At 41.0% G+C, this 21,879-nt stretch overlaps 1 protein-coding gene across 11 annotated transcripts in view; it reads right to left on the reverse strand.

Moving 5' to 3' along the window:
• Positions 1–1,936: 1,936 nt before the first annotated feature.
• Positions 1,937–21,879, reverse strand: part of LOC124048888 (guanine nucleotide exchange factor VAV2-like) — a 254,430-nt gene continuing 234,487 nt past the window's right edge. For 2 of the 11 annotated variants that reach the window (XM_046370046.1, XM_046370044.1), the window contains 18 exons: positions 17,083–17,151; positions 16,630–16,716; positions 15,708–15,793; positions 15,430–15,562; positions 13,611–13,720; positions 13,403–13,504; positions 11,331–11,419; positions 11,131–11,144; positions 10,906–10,927; positions 10,458–10,585; positions 10,246–10,317; positions 10,096–10,160; positions 7,045–7,161; positions 6,493–6,580; positions 6,254–6,395; positions 5,309–5,398; positions 4,336–4,490; positions 1,937–4,022 (listed from right to left, as the gene is read on the reverse strand). In XM_046370046.1, the coding sequence (XP_046226002.1) occupies positions 3,975–4,022; positions 4,336–4,490; positions 5,309–5,398; positions 6,254–6,395; positions 6,493–6,580; positions 7,045–7,161; positions 10,096–10,160; positions 10,246–10,317; positions 10,458–10,585; positions 10,906–10,927; positions 11,131–11,144; positions 11,331–11,419; positions 13,403–13,504; positions 13,611–13,720; positions 15,430–15,562; positions 15,708–15,793; positions 16,630–16,716; positions 17,083–17,151 (1,617 nt within the window). In that variant the 3' untranslated portion in view covers positions 1,937–3,974. Of the gene's footprint in view, positions 4,023–4,335; positions 4,491–5,308; positions 5,399–6,253; positions 6,396–6,492; positions 6,581–7,044; positions 7,162–10,095; positions 10,161–10,245; positions 10,318–10,457; positions 10,586–10,905; positions 10,928–11,130; positions 11,145–11,330; positions 11,420–13,402; positions 13,505–13,610; positions 13,721–14,931; positions 14,947–15,429; positions 15,563–15,707; positions 15,797–16,629; positions 16,717–17,082; positions 17,152–21,879 lie in introns of all 11 variants that reach the window. The other 9 variants (XM_046370041.1, XM_046370049.1, XM_046370045.1 and 6 more) reach the window with 9 other exon arrangements.

Here is a 21,879-nt window from a genome sequence, read left to right on the forward strand (position 1 = left end):
GTTTTGCACAAAGGCTGCTATCTATCCACGGTTTTTGGTTTGGATAAGTTCTATATTTTTTATATATACACTACCGTTCTAAAGTTTGGGGTCACAGTAAAGAGGTGACACTGGGATTCTGGCCTTCTAGGCAGAGTTGCAAAGAAATACCAATCTCAGACTGGCCAATAAAAAGAAAAGATCAAGATGGGCAAAATAACACAGACACTGGACAGAGGAACTAGAGTATCCCAGAGTTGCCTTTCACTGTTGATGTTGAGACTGGTGTTTTGCGGGTACTTTTTTAAAAGCTGCCAGTTGAGGACTTCTGAGGCATCTGTTTCTCAAACTAGACACTCTAATGTACTTGTCCTCTTGCTCAGTTGTGCACCAGGGCCTCCCACTCCTCTTTCGATTCTGGTTAGAAACAGTTTGCACTGTTCTGTGAAGGGAGAAGTACACAGCGTTGTACGAGATCTTCAGTTTCTTGGCAATTTCTTGCATGGAATAACCTTCATTTCTTAGAACAAGAATAGACTGATGAGTTTCAGAAGAAAGTTATTTGTTTCTGACCATTTTCAGCCAATCGAACCCACAAATGCTGCTGCTCTAGATACTCAACTAGTCTAAAGAAGGCAAGTTGTATTGCTTCTTTAATCAAGACAACAGTTTTCAGCTGTGTTAACATCATTGCAATAGGGTTTTCGAATGATTAAATTTCTCTTTAGTGATGATCCTAACTGACCTAAAACAGGGACTTTTTACTAGGATTAAATGTCAGGAATTGTGAAAAACTGAGTTTAAATGTATTTGGTGTATGTAAACTTCCGACTTCAACTTTATATATATATATATATATATGTTTTCCTTTTTTTTTGTTTTTTACAATAAATTAAAACATACAGTCAAAAAGTATAAGTTATCATTGTCACAGTGGGAATAACATCCTCCATGCACTTCCTGATGAACTCCATCACAGAGTCAGTGTATGTCAATACTATTCTCAGAGCCAACCCGGAACATTTAAAATTCAGCGTGATCAAAACAATCTTGAAGCCTAGATTCTGAATGGGTAGACCAACGTTGAAAAGTCCTTACCACGGGTAGATCCTGTTGAAGTTTTTGCTTATAGGAGGGGAGGAGCAAAATAGAGGCAATCTGATTTTCCGAAGGGAGGGTGGTAGAGGGCCTAGTAGCCATCCCAGAAGTGAGTGTAGCAATGGTCCAGTGATCTCGATGCGCGAGTAGCACGGGAGATGTGTTGATCAAACTTTGTTAGCATTTTCCTCAGATTTCCTTTATTATCATGTATTCTTTCTTCCTGTCCACACAATGGATGGAGAACCCCGTTTGCTGAATGAATAAGGGACAGTTTATCCGGAGAGAGCCATGATTTCATGAAACAGTCTGTTACAGTCCCTGATGTCTCTCTATACAGAGATCCTCGCCCTGAGCTTATCTACTTTATTGTCCAGGGACTGATGGTTAGGGAGTACTTGGAAGTGGTGGAGGTATGCAAGCCTCCAGAGTCTGACTAGGAGACCAGACCTTATTCCTCTTCTCCGGCATCAGCGTCTTGGAGCAGCCGCTGGGATTAATAAAATTGCATTCAGTTCAAACAAAAGTTCAAACAAAAGGATCAGATTCAGGAAAGTCACATTTCTGGTCGAAAAGCTGGTGACCGCCAATCTAATATCCCAAACGTATTTTTGGCTGTAGGTAATAACGTTCTGAGCAAATAATGTACAAAATAACAACAACATCTAGAAAAATACTGCAAAGTTGTCTAGGAGCTAGAAACAGGGCGACCATGTTTGTCGCCACCATCTTGTTCACCTTACGTTCGAAAGTATTGGGTATTTTACAGGGCTTTGTAAGGCTGTGTTTGAAAAAATATATAAATAAAAGATTAAGTAACTCATAAAACAATTCCATAAATAGAAACAGTAACATCAAATGTAGGCAAAAAGAGAAATATTTATTTCATAATAGACCACATTTTGGAAATACTCAACCATTTAAAGAAAAATGTACACTATTAAGTTATTTTTTGAGGATGTACTGATAGGAGTTGAAATATCTATAACCACATGCAATGAGTTTTCTCCACTACACAAACAGCGACTAAGTAGTCCCCCCCCCCCCCCTTAGCCAACATGTACTCCCCCCCAAAATCAACCCTTCCTATCCTAGGTGTCAGGAGTTATGTTTGGGAGTAGTGGGAATACACACAACATAGTCACATACGATCAGAAACCTACAGTACTCTTTCCTCTTCCACCACATCAGTCTTAGTTTTTCAGCCAACGTCACTGTTTGAATCACCTGGTCAGTCGATTATTGTGGGTACTTGGGGTTGACAACTGACCTGGGATGGGATAGGAAACCAGAGAATATGGCAGCCATCTTTATCTTCAATAGCTGATTACATGGATGTGGTCAGTCAATGATCCAGTGTGGCTTTCTGCACTGTAGGCTAGATTAAATCTGATGCTCTGTTTCCCCTTGGAGCTATAAAGTGTATGACTGCATTCAATATATTTATATTGTGACATATTATTTTCAGGTAGATCATCATAATGATGTTGACTCTTTGATTCTGAGTAATTCATGGAGCTGCCATATTACCTCACCAGACACCACAGCACCAAAAAGAAAATTCAGAGAATTTTCATCATTTTAAACTTCCTAAAATCCCAGGACCATGTGTCCATCTGTAAATAAGGCAAGGTACAACCAAATTGATAATAAAAAATCTCTAGGTTGAAGTTCATGCGGAAATTAATAAAAAAAAAAGTTGCATTTGGCTTTATAATAATTACGGTTGGTCCAGTTTTTAGCAAGTAAAGTTTGGTCTTTTACTAAATAAAACAAAATAAAACCAACAAAAATGTTGAACACCAATATAGATATTCAGTGCATTATGTGAGTGTTAGACTGACTTAAATGTCCCTTTTTTGACCCCTGTTGATTTCGAGGAGTACCCATAGACTTAAAGTGCTGAGACTGATGTGAACCTTCTATCTGTACACCCATTCTACCTGCCATTACACCCCACGGTGAGTCACTGTTCTTTTTTGGCTGTGTCAGGAACAGTTCCCCAACTCCAGTGCAATGCTTCTGAGGGCACTGTCTGTCTGTCTGTCTTCAGATGAAAAGGGGGTTGAATGAATGAACAGAGGGTTAAGGACTGGAGTTGTGTCCCAAATGTTGCACCTCCCCCCTTCCTTCTTCTTCTCCATCCATAGTGCACTCTGCAGTAGAGGTTGGACGGGTAGAGCTCGACTGTAAGCTGGCGGTGGTCCATGGACCATAACTGACGAATCCTGTGAGTATTAACCACACTTCAAAAGGCACCATAATGTTATAGTGGTCAGGGCAAGTGAGTGTGTGTGTGTGTGTGCAAGACAAACTAATCCTGGCGTTCCTCCTTCCACCTCTCTTTTACGCCCTCAAGGCATCGCCATGACAACTAAGGCAAAATCTTCAGCAAAGAGACACAAATCTGTATTTTTCTTAATCTCTTTTTCTCTGCTGTGTTGCTAATATCCATTTCACACATTAATCGTTAGGATCTCTGTTAAATAAATAATCTATACATTATATTACCCCCTCCCATAGACCTGCAACAAAGGAGGAGTCTGTTCATGTAATAAAACTATAGGTTCCCCAGTCTCTGTACGTAGAGTATGTTGGGCCTCTCTCTGCAATGTTTCTCAGTTCATGTCAGCCCCCTCAGAACAACCAGAGGCAGACAGACTGGAATCCAGTTTTTCCTCACAGAGATCAAACAGGACAAGATCTTACAAAAAAACAACATAAGCAAAGCCGATGCGTAGGAAGAAAACCGGAATAGAAACGTTGTTCACTGCAAAATCAGTATCCAGCAAAAAAGTGTTCCACATGGTGTTTCCCTGGAAACCAACTAGTCCTTTCTGAGGACTGTGGAGCGAGGTGTGATGTGATTGGACAGGAGCCGTGGTGACATCAGAACCTCACTGAACTCCTTCTTCGTCAACATATGTTGAAGGAAACCAGCCAATCTAAAATGTCAGACACACACAGCACTGAGAACAGAAACCTGTCAAAAATCACGAAATTGTGGAGAAGAAAAGGGTAAATAGTACAAAAATAAATAAAGAAAATGATCTAATACTGTAGCCTAAAGAAAGGCTTCTAGATTTCAGAGGGGCAAATTATGAATTAGGTGTTAACATTGCAGACTTCACTTTGAGGTTACACTTTACATTACATTGCTCTCCTACCTGTGTAACCACACAGCAATTATTATTGTAACAACATTGTAATAACATGAATACCATATCTTAAGCCCCTGCTATATTGGTTCTCACTTACCCTGCCATTGGCCTCTCCCTTCCACCAGCCCTGGTCTCCTCCGATCTTGCTGTAGATCTTGACAATGTCTCCTTCTCTGAGTGACAGCTCCCTCATGTCCCGTGCTGCAAAATTGTACCTGGCCACCGCTGTGCTGACCACCCTCGGTGTGAAAACTGCAACAATGACATCAGAGTCCGTGGGATAACAGTGCAGAGAGAGCAGACACATTGGTGTTCCACAGGTAACTTACAGATCCTACAGTGCAGAACATTTACAGACAGTAGTGGAGATTAGGGTAGGAGGAGCGGATTGGGCATGAGGATTTTAAAATATTTTTTATTTTATTTATTGTGTGTTTTTGTTCTACCTTGTGATATTTTTCATGCTACATTGATATAGATTACTGCATCGTTGGGTTTGGAGCTGGCAAGAAAGGCATTTCACTGTACTTGTGCACGTGACATTAAAACTTGAAACTTAAGATGGGTTCTTTACCCCTTGACCCAGTTACTTAAATGTTATATTCTAAATAAATGAGTTAATGCAATGCTCTACCTAAATGATGTCACATCGGTGACACAATAAAAGAAAGAAAGAAAGTCACACACTCCTGTACGCCCTCAAGGCATCACCATGACAACTAAGGCAAAATATTCCAGCAAAGAGACACAAACTTGTCTTCATCTCTTTTTATCTACAGTAAGTTGGGCCTCTGCAATGTTCTCTGCTGTTAATTCAATTCCTTTTCAATGATGGCACATCAACGACACAAACAAACTAAGAAAGAAAGTCGCACACTCAATATATGCTCCTATCAATGTAATGGGTGAAAACCTCATGATTTTACAGTGATGACACATGACAACCGGGAGGAGAACCTTTGACAGCTACGAAAGAATATGGGAGGAAAAGGGTTGTGAGAGGAGAGGAGAGTGTTCAGTGTTCAGAGGAAAAAGAAGAAGAAGACTTGAAGAGAAGGAGGAGAGAGTACCTGACCAGAAGGGGGCTGAGCTCTGAGAGGAGGAGAAGTTGAGACCCTGAGGACTGAGGAAGGAGAAGTTGTAGGAAGCACCAATGGCTGCTGAGACAGTCAGTGAAAGGGGGAAAGAGGAGAAAAGAAAGAAAGAGAGAAGAAAAAAAAAAAAAGAGAAAACTCATTAGGGAGCATGTAATGGCTGGCCAGAGATCAAGGTGGCCAACACATACATAGGGCTTTGTCCCCCATGGAAAAACAAGCCTAAATCAAGAGAGAAAAACACTACTCCCATTCTATACCCATGCCTCACACACTGAAAAACCAACCATGACAAATGTCCAATCCGCCAGAGGCGCTGTATCCCCTTGTTCTCTCCCCTAGACTCCACCCCTTCCAACCCCTCCAACCCACACACACAGATCACCGAGCCCATTGTCTCCATCCATTTCCACACGCTGACCAGAAAAATGGAGGGATAAAAATGTGTTGTTGGTGCCAATTGGGCCTGGCTGGAGAGGGAGCAAACAAAGGCAGATCAGTGTGGGAGTCTGGCCAGAGCAGAGAGCAGGGCAGAATCATTTATTATACATCTAATGATTGAGGGTGTTCAACAAAGCCCACTCAGCTGGCCTGACACCCAGCCAGCCAGTCAGCCAGCCCAGGGCCTGAGACAGCTGCCAGGAGTCCCAGCCTTCCTCCCTCTGGCTGGCTGCATGGGTCAGGGGAGGTGGTGACTCTGGGAGGGACTGAGCCTTGCAGGGTGACTGGCCTGGCTGGGTGTTTCCTGTTCTGGGAGGAGAGAGGCGGGTGGAGAAACAAACCAGCAGCCTGCCCCTCTCAGTTAACTCTGTGCAGTGAAGACTCTGGATGAAGGCATGGATTGACTGAATAGGGATGTCTCCTATGTGTGCATCTGTGGTATTGGCAGACAGAAGAGGAAGAGAGAGGAGGGAGTCTCACCAGGGATTGGCTCACCTGGAGAGCGAGTGCTGGCCCGCGAAGCCGGCCCCCGTTCTCTAGATTTGTAGGGATATCGTAATGTCGTGTCTAGCAGCTTGAAACTCTCCTTCAGCGAATGAGACTGATAGTACTCCACCAACTCCTGCCAGACAGAGCACAAGAGAAAGACATTCATTGACCATATAAGCATTACAAATAGTATGTGACATTATGTGACTGATTGATGAAAGCTCTCTTACCAGTAGACTCTCGAACTTCTTAGCCTCAGTGATGTGGATCCAGCTGTCTTTCTCAATGACTTTAATGTGCTTTACTTCATCATTGAACCTATTGGAGACAAAAGTACTGCAGTGACCGCGGAAGATTCAGAGGTGGGAGCTGACAGCGTGGGCATTAGAGGTGGACACGGGAACAGGACTACAGTGGGTCTTGCAGCTCCCGGTAGGAGTTCTGGGTTTGAAATATAAGCCTAATATAGTTTACTGAATAAAAATCTCTACAAAATAAATGGTCATTTCCCCTCTCCTCGCTGCAGTTGCAGCCAGTCACTCAGATGCATGTGGAGACATACACAATTGCACATGTCCACAGGGCATGGTCTAACTCACTCCAATGGCATCACAAACTGTATGACAACTTCCTGGTAGTGTACACAACAAATATCCATTTCGATATGAATGTGGCTTTTCACTATGAAATACGTGAAGGAATGGGGGGTTTGTTAGTGTTACTGAGAAAGATAAGTCTTCTGTGATTTTTCTTTGTTAGGGTAAATCAGGGTAAACACTAACTTGATGCTGATGGCGAACCTCTCTGCCTCAGCAGTCCTCTCTCTGATCAGGTATGTCCCACTGCTGTGGGACTTCAACAGGTTGTCAGCCTGTGTCCGCTCCATGTTGCCAGCGAACCTGACGGGACGTTGAGGGGGAACACAGGTCACTGATGGACTTTAGAAAATACATAGTAATACACTGTCCTAACGTAGTAATACGCTGTCCTAACATAGTAATACGCTGTCCTAACATATTAATACACTGTCCTAACATAGCAATACGCTGTCCTAACAGAGCAATACGCTGTCCTACCATAGTAATATGCTGTCCTAACATAGTAATACGCTGTCCTAACATATTAATACACTGTCCTAACGTAGTAATACGCTGTCCTAACATAGTAATACGCTGTCCTAACATATTAATACACTGTCCTAACATAGTAATACGCTGTCCTAACATATTAATACACTGTCCTAACATATTAATACACTGTCCTAACATATTAATACACTGTCCTAACATATTAATACACTGTCCTAACATATTAATACACTGTCCTAACATATTAATACACTGTCCTAACGTAGTAATACGCTGTCCTAACATATTAATACACTGTCCTAACATATTAATACACTGTCCTAACATATTAATACACTGTCCTAACATATTAATACACTGTCCTAACATATTAATACACTGTCCTAACATATTAATACACTGTCCTAACATAGCAATACGCTGTCCTAACATATTAATACACTGTCCTAACATATTAATACACTGTCCTAACATATTAATACACTGTCCTAACATATTAATACACTGTCCTAACATATTAATACACTGTCCTAACATAGCAATACGCTGTCCTAACATATTAATACACTGTCCTAACATATTAATACACTGTCCTAACATAGCAATACGCTGTCCTAACATATTAATACACTGTCCTAACATATTAATACACTGTCCTAACGTAGTAATACGCTGTCCTAACATATTAATACACTGTCCTAACATATTAATACACTGTCCTAACATATTAATACACTGTCCTAACATATTAATACACTGTCCTAACATAGTAATACGCTGTCCTAACATATTAATACACTGTCCTAACATATTAATACACTGTCCTAACATATTAATACACTGTCCTAACATATTAATACACTGTCCTAACATAGCAATACGCTGTCCTAACAGAGCAATACGCTGTCCTACCATAGTAATATGCTGTCCTAACATAGTAATACGCTGTCCTACCATAGTAATATGCTGTCCTAACATAGTAATACACTGTCCTAACATATTAATACACTGTCCTAACATATTAATACACTGTCCTAACATAGTAATACACTGTCCTAACATATTAATACACTGTCCTAACATATTAATACACTGTCCTAACATATTAATACACTGTCCTAACATATTAATACACTGTCCTAACATAGCAATACGCTGTCCTAACAGAGCAATACGCTGTCCTACCATAGTAATATGCTGTCCTAACATAGTAATACGCTGTCCTACCATAGTAATATGCTGTCCTAACATAGTAATACGCTGTCCTACCATAGTAATATGCTGTCCTAACATAGTAATATGCTGTCCTAACATATTAATACACTGTCCTAACATATTAATACACTGTCCTAACATATTAATACACTGTCCTAACATAGCAATACGCTGTCCTAACAGAGCAATACGCTGTCCTACCATAGTAATATGCTGTCCTAACATAGTAATACGCTGTCCTACCATAGTAATATGCTGTCCTAACATAGTAATACGCTGTCCTAACATATTAATACACTGTCCTAACGTAGTAATACGCTGTCCTAACATAGTAATACGCTGTCCTAACATATTAATACACTGTCCTAACATATTAATACACTGTCCTAACGTAGTAATACGCTGTCCTAACATAGTAATACACTGTCCTAACATAGTAATACACTGTCCTAACGTAGTAATACGCTGTCCTAACATAGTAATACACTGTCCTAACATATTAATACACTGTCCTAACGTAGTAATACGCTGTCCTAACATATTAATACACTGTCCTAACATATTAATACACTGTCCTAACGTAGTAATACGCTGTCCTAACATAGTAATACACTGTCCTAACATATTAATACACTGTCCTAACGTAGTAATACGCTGTCCTAACATAGTAATACACTGTCCTAACATATTAATACACTGTCCTAACATAGTAATACGCTGTCCTAACATATTAATACACTGTCCTAACGTAGTAATACACTGTCCTAACGTAGTAATACGCTGTCCTAACATATTAATACACTGTCCTAACGTAGTAATACACTGTCCTAACGTAGTAATACGCTGTCCTAACATATTAATACACTGTCCTAACGTAGTAATACACTGTCCTAACGTAGTAATACGCTGTCCTAACATATTAATACACTGTCCTAACATAGTAATACGCTGTCCTAACATATTAATACGCTGTCCTAACATATTAATACACTGTCCTAACATAGTAATACGCTGTCCTAACATATTAATACGCTGTCCTAACATATTAATACACTGTCCTAACGTAGTAATACGCTGTCCTAACATATTAATACACTGTCCTAACGTAGTAATACGCTGTCCTAACATATTAATACACTGTCCTAACGTAGTAATACGCTGTCCTAACATAGTAATACGCTGTCCTAACATATTAATACACTGTCCTAACGTAGTAATACGCTGTCCTAACATAGTAATACACTGTCCTAACATAGTAATACACTGTCCTAACGTAGTAATACGCTGTCCTAACATAGTAATACACTGTCCTAACATATTAATACACTGTCCTAACGTAGTAATACGCTGTCCTAACATATTAATACACTGTCCTAACGTAGTAATACGCTGTCCTAACATAGTAATACACTGTCCTAACATAGTAATACCACAGTAATACAATGTATTTACTACAGAGAAATGAGGAGAGGGGTACTTGCAAACTAGACTGAATATCACAACTTTTGAAATGTCTCTGAAGGGTCGTACCATGGGTATGCATAGTAGTCTGTTTCCCTTGAGGACTGCCGGCTGGGGAAGGACTGGAACAAAGGCTGTGGTGACAACCACAAAATCAGCATTAGAGATTTCATAAATAGAGTCATGAGTGAGTGAATGTGTATGTGAGGGGTCCTTTACCTTGGGGTCCAAACAAGGCTTTACACAGTTGTTAGGAAAGAAGCCACTCTTCTGGGTTTGGATAAGCTTTCCCTGGGAGAGAGAGACACTAGGTGTCGATATACAACAACTGTGTTGCTATGGCTGGATGTAGGAGCACATTGGGCATGCTCATCAGAATGTGTATGTGTAACCTATAGTCAGTATTTATAGGGGCCAGGGAGTGATTTTACCTCCCACCAGGTGGTGTCAGGTTCCCCCTTCAGCAGCTCGATGAAGTCGCCTGTCTGGAAGGAGAGTGGAGGCTTCCCTGGAGGAACAGGCGTCCCGTGATAGTTCCTCACTGCCACCATTTTAGGACCTGGAGCCAGGATAAAATGCATACAGTTAGATCAGCTGAACACTCTTCACTTGGGCTATTGAGACTGCACAGAATTCTCCATATAACATTTCAATACTTCCATCACTTGTGTTAGTATACTCAATCAGCTCTTGCATTGTAGTCTTCCACTAGATAGCAGCAGAGAGCTGTTGCTCTACTCCACATTCCAGCCAACTTCAAGTTAGTTTGACAGCTTGAGAGCAATCTTTATCAACGTCTACTGTACATTGTAGCACTCCTGACTGACTAACATTAATTACACTGTGCTATATGATTTCCTGTACGAACAGCATTCCTACCCGATGGCGGTAGTCCAGGTTCCTGAAAGGGGAAGGATAAACACAGCAACAGTGTCAAGATTAGGGAGCTCTAAGAGCTAATAGTATTCATGTTCTACACAACCAAACAGATGAATCAATCAGTTACCAATACAGCAACAATATGGTAATTAATTCATCAAACAATAGATTTCATTCTTCAAAAGGTGATAAATCTGAATGTCTAAGGGAGGGTGAAACACTCACTGTGTCGAGTGGATCTGAAAAAATGTGAGAGAGAAAGAGCAGATGGTCACCTAAATGGTACAACTCACTAGTTATGCATGTCCCATAGAACTGTCTGTATCTAGGGAAACTGGTCAGTAACACTTCACTTTAAGTTCCTCTTATATCTCTGTAGTACCACTGTAATGAATACGTGTTAAGTAGAGGGTGGAGAAACCTACTTATTTTACAGATGGTGATGCACTCTAGACACTCTTTGTGCGCTCCAGTCCCACAATGGGAACAGTAATACCCCTGGTAGAATATACCCCTGGGAGAGAGAGAGATAGAGAGTGAGAGATACAGAGAGAGAGAGAGAGAGAGAGAGTGAGATACAGAGAGAGAGAGAGAGAGAGAGAGAGAGAGAGAGAGAGAGAGAGAGAGAGAGAGAGAGAGAGAGAGAGAGAGAGAGAGAGAGAGAGAGAGAGAGTGAGATACACAGAGAGAGAGATATAGAGAGAGTGAGATACACACAGAGAGATATAGAGAGAGTGAGATACACAGAGAGAGAGAGAGAGAGAGTGAGATACACAGAGAGAGATAGTGAGATACACAGAGAGAGAGATAGTGAGATACACAGAGAGAGAGATAGAGAGAGTGAGATACACAGAGAGAGAGATAGAGAGAGTGAGATACACAGAGAGAGAGATAGACAGAGTGAGATACAGAGAAAGAGAGAGTGAGATACACAGATAGAGAGAGTGAGATACACAGATAGAGAGAGTGAGATATACAGATAGAGAGAGAGTGAGATACACAGAGAGAGTGAGATACAGAGAGAGAGAGAGTGATATACACAGAGATTCACTTTGTATGTTGTCTACCTCACTTGCTTTGGCAATGTTAACACATGTTTCCCATGCCAATAAAGCCCTTGAATTGAATTGAATTGAATTGATACACAGAGAGAGAGTGAGATACAGAGAGAGTGAGATACACAGAGAGAGAGAGATAGAGTGAGATACACAGAGAGAGATATAGAGAGAGTGAGATACACAGAGAGAGAGATATAGAGAGTGAGATACACAGAGAGAGAAAGTGAGATACACAGAGAGAGAGATAGAGAGAGTGAGATACACAGAGAGAGATATAGAGAGTGAGATACACAGAGTGAGATATAGAGAGAGTGAGATACACAGAGAAAGAGATAGAGAGAGTGAGATACACAGAGAGAGAGATAGAGAGAGTGAGATACACAGAGAGAGAGGATCATTCCTAACCTTGACCAGCTAGGACAGGTCTTTATCTAAACACCACTCTGAATAGAATACACAACATGCACCGTATGTGATTCTGTGCTAGTACTTTCCTAGTATACACTGTTGTTCCAAAAGCTTCAGGTTTGATTCCTGTTTGGCACCACACTGTGTACTTGTGTTAACCCAAAAAAAGCCTTGTCTAAATAGACATGAATTCAATGTTCTGTTACTACATCCACCGTAAACAGTCCACTCATTTTTAAGTGGATTACTTCTTGCGCTATGTAAAATACAGTGTATACACTGCCATGTCCAATAGCCAACACCATACATCACAGGCCGATACACTGGGGCTACTGATGCAATTATACAGTTAGCAGCTAGTGGTAGCAGCACACTGGTCCTTTCCACAAGACGGGGAGGGAATGTAGGTCAGTGCCGCTACTATGCCGTTTTTGGGTCAATATATTGCATCAAGTATAGAGTGTAGACAGCCACTGTAACAGAGGTGGTAGTGTGGTAGTGGCAGTGATAGTTGTACACTTCACAGCGTAGTTCTAGAGCTGCACTCATATTGTCCCTGAAGACAGCTTGTCTGTCGAAACGCGGATTATTAGGTTATTACATTATTGCATCTGAGCTGCTAGAGTGTGAGGCTCTCCTTTTCTTTTCCACGTGTTCCACTCCGCTAGCCAGCACCTCGCCTAAACAGGTGTGTGTTTCCTGCGTCTCCAAATGTCCTCACATTGTCAACCTAGACGCATGCCGACTGTAATGGTTGGCTTTGGAAAAGTGTGCGTGCATGTTTTAGCTGTCAGTCAAATCAAACAGACACAAAGGCTGACTGATTAGTCATTCAGGGAGCTTATTGAGGCTGGCAGCCTCAAAAGGCTGCATAACACATTAAGTGTGTAGCATCAGTAAGTACCACTAACATCCCATTGAAAAACAGCGATGTCTTCCGTCAACAAAGCGCATGATAAGGACACGTGAACGATCTGATGTAGGTGTACAGGTACATAGCAGGAGTCCCTGCGGCTTTTTCCAAGTCTCACCTCAGCAGCATCTTGCAGGCTCGGCAGTTGGTGTCCTTCTCAAACGTGTGCATCTGGAAGTTGTGCTGATTGGCCGTGGCTTTCTCCGGCTTGATGTTTGACCTTCAGGATTGGAGGAAATACACATAGCGAGTTTGAAATGGATCTGATTCGTCTAAAAGATCCACAGTGATGTATATTGCTACAGTAGCCCTACTACTGTACTCACATGGCCATCTCAAACTGCTCCATCCATTTCCTCTTGGTGTCCTCTGTTTTACAGAAGAACTGGAAACCCTGCTTCCCTTGCAGGTGGATCAGGTAGAAGCCATAGGACCACTGCAGAGAACGAGAGGATGAGGAAGCGATGGAGGAAAGAAAGAAACAGAGGCATTGATGGAGAAAGTGGAGGAGAGCAGTGGTGGGAAAAGTAACCAATTGTCATACGTGAGTAAAAGTAAAGACACCTTAATAGAAAATGACTCAAGTAAAAGTGACAGTCATCCATTAAAATACTACTTGAGTAAATGTCTAGAAGTATTTGGTTTTAAATATACTTGAGTTTCAAAAGTAGAAATCATTTCAAATTCCTTTTATTAAGCAAACCAGATGGCACATTCATTTGTTTTTTTAATTGAATAATTTACAAACAAAGCAGGTGTGTTTAGTAAGTCCGCCAGAGGTAGTAGGGATGACCAGGAATGTTCTCTTGATAACTGTGTGAATTGGACCATTTACCTGTTCTGCTAGCCATTCAAAATTTAACGAGTACATTTGGATGTCAGGGAAAATGTATGGAGTATAAAGTACATTATTTTCTTCAGGATTTTAAAAAATGTAACCTTTATTTAATTAGGCAAGTCAGTTAAGAACAAATTCTTATTTATAATGACGCCCTACCCCGGCCAAACCCGGACGACGCTGTGCCAATTGTGCGCCGCCCTATGGGACTCCGGATGTGATGCAGTCTGGATTCGAACCAGGGACTGCAGTGACGCCTCTTGCACTGAGATGCAGTGTCTGAGACCACCGCGCCACTAAAAATTGTAAAAATATATAAATAGTACAGGTACTCCAAAAAACGACTTTAAATTATTTTTACTTTACACCACTGGGTGGGGACGGACATTTGGGAGTGTTGTAAAAACTTCACGTACACAATGATGTATACTAATAAAATGCCATTTTTATAACCTACACATTCCCTTTGGAGCTAACCAAGAGATACTGTTCATGCTCGGGAATGCATCTGACAAAAGCGTAAGAGAATCACATAGCCAGTGGTGCACATGCAATCATGGCATAACCCAACACCAAAACACACACACACACACACACACACACACGCACGCACGCACGCACGCACGCACGCACGCACGCACGCACACACACGCACGCACACACACACACACACACACACACACACACACACACACACACACACACACACACACACACACACACACACACACACACACACACACACACACACACACACACACACACACTAGCTGCAATGAGAAGATGAGTTAAGGATTGCTTCAGCTTACCATTTTTCCACTCGACTGGTAAGCATGCAAGGAGAAACACACCAGAGAAGATTGAGTTACACATGCACATGACCACACATGCACATGACCACACATGCACACGACCACACATGCACACGACCACACATGCACACGACCACACATGCACACGACCACACATGCACACGACCACACATGCACACGACCACACATGCACACGACCACACATGCAGATTCAAAAGAATGGTTAGATTTGTGGAAAATGCACACAGCAGTATTCATTTCATGTACATGTTCTTCAGAGCATAGGCTTGCACAATGCATACAGATCTGACACTTTTAATGCATTACACATGAGCTCGCTTATCTGAAATTACCGTCACCGCAATTCTACCTCAAGGACACCATTTGTAATCTTTGCTAAAATATTGCAGAACCTGGGCTGAGCGTGTTCCTTCAGCAGGCTGTTGAGGGAAATTGTGCGTCCCTCGTTTTAAAGTGCTCAACGCTGCTGCCTACCTTCTTCATGTCCCTGTTGTTCATGGGGTCGTCAGACATTTTGTACGACTGCAGCTCAATGATCTCCTTCAGTTCATAGCAGTAGCCTTTCCGCTTGCACACTATGACCACTTTATCAAACAGGAATATGTACCTTGGGAAACGAAGCGTAAAACACCTGTTAGAGCGCTGAACACGTGTTCTCCAATACTAAGTCTGTTTATGACCTCATTAACCACATTCCCTCAGTACCACACATTCAGTAAGTCTGGCTTTCATAGCGAGGTTTGACTACTCACCGGTCCTGCTTCGTCCGGTTGACTATGGAGGATACCTTGAGGTCTCCATCTATCTTTGGCCTGCCATACTCCTCCAGTTTGACCTGCTGCTTAGGCCACATACACATGCCAGGGTTAATCTGATGCTGTACATCTCGGGTTTCCCCAGTGGTCAATAAGAGTGGTAGTATAAACAGTATAAATGGATGAGAGAGCAGCACACTGTTGTGTACTTTACTCAATGTTATTAATTATTAATCTAACCTGGTTCAATCTCATTGAATTAAGTTTCCCATCGCCCAAGGCGCTGAACTGACTTCTGAGATATTAAACATCAAGATGTCCAAATGGGAAATGTGAGAGTCATTTAATTCTGCTATCATAACATTGACATTCATGAGTATTCCACCTCTGACCGTATGACCCCCTTCAGAATGTGTCATTAGATCTGACAGTTAAATCTTGTCCGGGACACAATGGGCATACAGACGTATAGACATATCTGAAGTAGCAGCCTGTGGCTCTCTATCCCTAAGGCTTCACTTAAAACACATAGTAAGGCCATTAAAAGACAGCTGCTGTTAGACTTAACACTGCCTTGTGAGACACACTTTAGTTTGGGATTCGTGGAGACTTAAAAAGCCTGTCTGCTCACGCTCTGGGAGAATAAATGATTTATTAGAGACATGATAATTGCAGATGAGTGGGACAGGTAAAGTGAGGGATGAGGTAAGCAGAGAGAGGAGAAAGAGAGAGAGAGAGAGAGAGAGAGAGAGAGAGAGAGAGAGAGAGAGAGAGAGAGAGAGAGAGAGAGAGAGAGAGAGAGAGAGAGAGAGAGAGAGAGAGAGAGGAAATCTCAAAAGGGTTCAAAATTCCTTATCGATGAAACATCAGTGCTGATTGTAGAAAAGTACTGTCATTTACAGCAATCAGAGTTACTTACAAGGTTTTCGATGGAGTTCTGGAATTCACTAATCTTCTTCAAGGTTTCATTGTCTCTCTTCACTTCATTGATGTACATAGCCAGGTCCTTCAGAGACAGACATGCATTGTTTTACACCAGTACATCTGAACAAAATCTATTATATCTTGCCCGGGTTAGAGCTACAATAGAACCTTTTTCCCAATGCTCCCAAGCACTCTTCTGAATGAATAGAAAAATGTCATCAATGATCATATCCGGAATAACGTCACAAACGTGCACACACACACACACACACACACACACACACACACACACACACACACACACACACACACACACACACACACACACACACACACACACACACACACACACACACACACACACACACACACACACACACACACACACACACACACACACACACACACACACACACACACACACACACACACACACACACACACACACCTGCATGGCCTCCAACGCCTCCTTGAGCTGCTGTCTCTCAGGTCGGTCAGTTGAATGACTCACCAGCTCCTGTAAGAGAACGTTCCATTCCATCAGTGGAGCACACTATACCAAAATACACCACACACTCCACAAAACATTGACATAACTCAGTATGACAGCCACACACCGCGGAGAGAAACATATCAACTCCCTGTAAGTTACACTCATGTAACTTGTATGAACTCTCACTTAACATCGTCACCTCAAAATGTGTTTTACTGCATAAATACAGTGAATACTTCATGAGAAAATCTGTGCGTTTTTCAAAAAAATATGAATGCTGCTGCAAACAATGAGGGTTATTTTAGGCCAGCACACATCTATTCTCTCTGCCTCTCAGAGGCACAGCACGAGTGGAACATATGTACATACACAGCATGTGATCTTACAACTGACAGCAGTTTATAGGAGCGTGGGGAGATAATATGAGAGTGATGGTGTAAGATGTAAGATGAGTCTGTTGGTGAGTTGAGGCCTGCTGGCTGCTTCATTGAAAACAGAATGATTTGCTACAGTATACAGTATGATATGAGCTGTGTACCGTGTAATTCTGACAAAGACCAGATATGTCTTCATCACAGTGGAATCTGCAACACCCAGGTCATGAAGGAAAGATGCTAAGGCTTACACACACACACACACACACACACACACACACACACACACACACACACACACACACACACACACACACACACACACACACACACACACACACACACACACACACACACACACACACACACACACACACACACACACACACACACACACACACACACACACACACACACACACACACACACACACACACACACACACACACACACACACACACACACACACTATCAGTTGAATGCCCTGAGGCCACAGCATATTAATCCTTTCCCACAAAGCTATGGGAAGCAGTGAAATGGGCTGCATGTAATACGATTACAGCATGGCTGATTTGAACAGGGTTTCTCTTCTCTTGAAGTCCTGCAGGCCATTCAGCCAGTCAGTCAGTCAGTCCAGTCTGAGTTGAAAAACCACTCACTGCAGTCCACCCATCATCACCTGCCATGAACTCGGCTCACCTCTACTATCTCCATACCCATGTCTCCGACTAAACCCACCTCATTCATTATTGAGCTGGCTAGTTAATTCATTGTGTTTTGAATCAGACAGCCTGACCAGCTTGTTTTTACTAACATGACTACTGTGGGTTGAAGGCTCCGTTGGGTCTCTGTGCGTACTGGCCACACAGTCTGCATGTTTAATCCATGTGGGTGGGCATAGAGACCCAGAGACACAGGGCCTTGTAGATGAATGGGATGAGGGGGAAACAGAGGGACACCAAGATGTGTACTGAGTGGGCACTCAAGTGAGATTGATCCTTAAAACACCTAGCATATTCAACAGCTATACCAAGAAAAACACCTAGCATATTCAACAGCTACACCAAGAAAAACACCTAGAATATTCAACAGCTACACCAAGAGGGGCGGTAGCGTAGCATAGTGGTTAGAGCATTGGACTAGTAACCGGAAGGTTGCGTGTTCAAACCCCCGAGCTGACAAGGTACAAATCTGTCGTTCTGCCCCTGAACAGGCAGTTAACCCACTGTTCCCAGGCCGTCATTGAAAATAAGAATATGTTCTTAACTGACTTGCCTGGTTAAATAAAGGTAAAAAAAATTATAATAAAATAAAAGATACCTAGAATATTCAACAGCTACACCAAGAAAAACACCTAGAATATTCAACAGCTATACTAAGAAAAATACCTAGAATATTCAACAGCTATACCAAGAAAAATACCTAGAATATTCCACAGCTACACCAAGAAAGATACCTAGAATATTCAACAGCTATACCAAGAAAAATACCTAGCATATTCAACAGCTATACCAAGAAAAATACCTAGCATATTCAACAGCTATACCAAGAAAAATACCTAGCATATTCAACAGCTATACCAAGAAAGATACCTAGAATATTCAACAGCTATACCAAGAAAAATACCTAGAATATTCAACAGCTATACCAAGAAAAATACCTAGAATATTCAACAGCTATACCAAGAAAAATACCTAGAATATTCAACAGCTATACCAAGAAAAATACCTAGCATATTCAACAGCTATACCAAGAAAAATACCTAGCATATTCAACAGCTATACCAAGAAAAATACCTAGCATATTCAACAGCTATACCAAGAAAAATACCTAGAATATTCAACAGCTATACCAAGAAAAATACCTAGCATATTCAACAGCTATACCAAGAAAAACACCTAGCATATTCAACAGCTATACCAAGAAAAACACCTAGAATATTCAACAGCTACACCAAGAAATATACCTAGCATATTCAACAGCTATACCAAGAAAGATACCTAGCATATTCAACAGCTATACCAAGAAAGATACCTATAATATTCAACAGCTATACCAAGAAAGATACCTATAATATTCAACAGCTATACCAAGAAAAACACCTAGCATATTCAACAGCTACACCAAGAAAGATACCTATAATATTCAACAGCTACACCAAGAAATATACCTAGCATATTCAACAGCTATACCAAGAAAGATACCTAGCATATTCAACAGCTATACCAAGAAAGATACCTATAATATTCAACAGCTATACCAAGAAAGATACCTATAATATTCAACAGCTATACCAAGAAAAACACCTAGCATATTCAACAGCTACACCAAGAAAGATACCTAGCATATTCAACAGCTATACCAAGAAAAACACCTAGAATATTCAACAGCTACACCAAGAAATATACCTAGCATATTCAACAGCTATACCAAGAAAGATACCTATAATATTCAACAGCTATACCAAGAAAGATACCTAGCATATTCAACAGCTATACCAAGAAAAATACCTAGCATATTCAACAGCTATACCAAGAAAAATACCTAGCATATTCAACAGCTATACCAAGAAAGATACCTAGAATATTCAACAGCTATACCAAGAAAAATACCTAGAATATTCAACAGCTATACCAAGAAAAATACCTAGAATATTCAACAGCTATACCAAGAAAAATACCTAGAATATTCAACAGCTATACCAAGAAAAATACCTAGCATATTCAACAGCTATACCAAGAAAAATACCTAGCATATTCAACAGCTATACCAAGAAAAATACCTAGCATATTCAACAGCTATACCAAGAAAAACACCTAGAATATTCAACAGCTATACCAAGAAAGATACCTAGCATATTCAACAGCTATACCAAGAAAAACACCTAGCATATTCAACAGCTATACCAAGAAAAACACCTAGAATATTCAACAGCTACACCAAGAAATATACCTAGCATATTCAACAGCTATACCAAGAAAGATACCTATAATATTCAACAGCTATACCAAGAAAGATACCTATAATATTCAACAGCTATACCAAGAAAGATACCTATAATATTCAACAGCTATACCAAGAAAAACACCTAGCATATTCAACAGCTACACCAAGAAAGATACCTATAATATTCAACAGCTACACCAAGAAATATACCTAGCATATTCAACAGCTATACCAAGAAAGATACCTAGCATATTCAACAGCTATACCAAGAAAGATACCTATAATATTCAACAGCTATACCAAGAAAGATACCTATAATATTCAACAGCTATACCAAGAAAAACACCTAGCATATTCAACAGCTATACCAAGAAAAACACCTAGCATATTCAACAGCTATACCAAGAAAAACACCTATAATATTCAACAGCTATACCAAGAAAAACACCTAGCATATTCAACAGCTATACCAAGAAAGATACCTATAATATTCAACAGCTATACCAAGAAAACACCTAGCATATTCAACAGCTATACCAAGAAAAACACCTATAATATTCAACAGCTATACCAAGAAAAACACCTAGCATATTCAACAGCTATACCAAGAAAAACACCTAGCATATTCAACAGCTATACCAAGAAAAACACCTAGCATATTCAACAGCTATACCAAGAAAAACACCTAGCATATTCAACAGCTATACCAAGAAAAACACCTAGCATATTCAACAGCTATACTAAGAAAATCTCATGATGTTCATATTGTCTTGAAAAATGTCTGGCTGGCATAAGTTGTAATGTAAACCAGCAAAAAAATGTTTTACCTTTTTCAGGACCCTGTCTTTCAAACATAATTCGTAAAAATCAAAATAACTTCACAGATCTTCATTGTAAAGGGTTTAAACACGGTTTCCCATGCTTGTTCATGAACCATAAACATTTTAATGAACATGCACCTGTGGAACGGTCATTAAGACACTAACAGCTTACAGACAGTAGGCAATTAAGAGGCATTTCTATTGACACCAAAACAAAGATACACAGGGTCCCTGCTCATCTGCGTGAACGTGCCTTAGGCATGCTGTAAGGAGGCATGAGGACTGGGCAATAAATTGCCATGTCCGTACTGTGAGACTCCTAAAACAGCACTACAGGGAGACAGGACGGACAGCTGAACGTCCTCGCAGTGGTAGACCACGTGTAACAACACCTACACAGGATCGGTACATCCAAACATCACACCTGCGGGACAGATACAGGATGGCAACAACAACTGCCCGAGTTACACCAGGAATGCACAATCCCTCCATCATTGCTAAGACTGTTCGCAATAGGATGAGAGAGGCTGGACTGAGGGCTTGTAGGCCTGTTGTAGTAAGGCAGGTCCTCACCAGACATCACCGGCAACAACGTCGCCTATGGGCACAAA

Source organism: Oncorhynchus gorbuscha, linkage group LG11 (assembly GCF_021184085.1).
Source record: "Oncorhynchus gorbuscha isolate QuinsamMale2020 ecotype Even-year linkage group LG11, OgorEven_v1.0, whole genome shotgun sequence".
Lineage (NCBI taxonomy): Eukaryota > Metazoa > Chordata > Actinopteri > Salmoniformes > Salmonidae > Oncorhynchus > Oncorhynchus gorbuscha.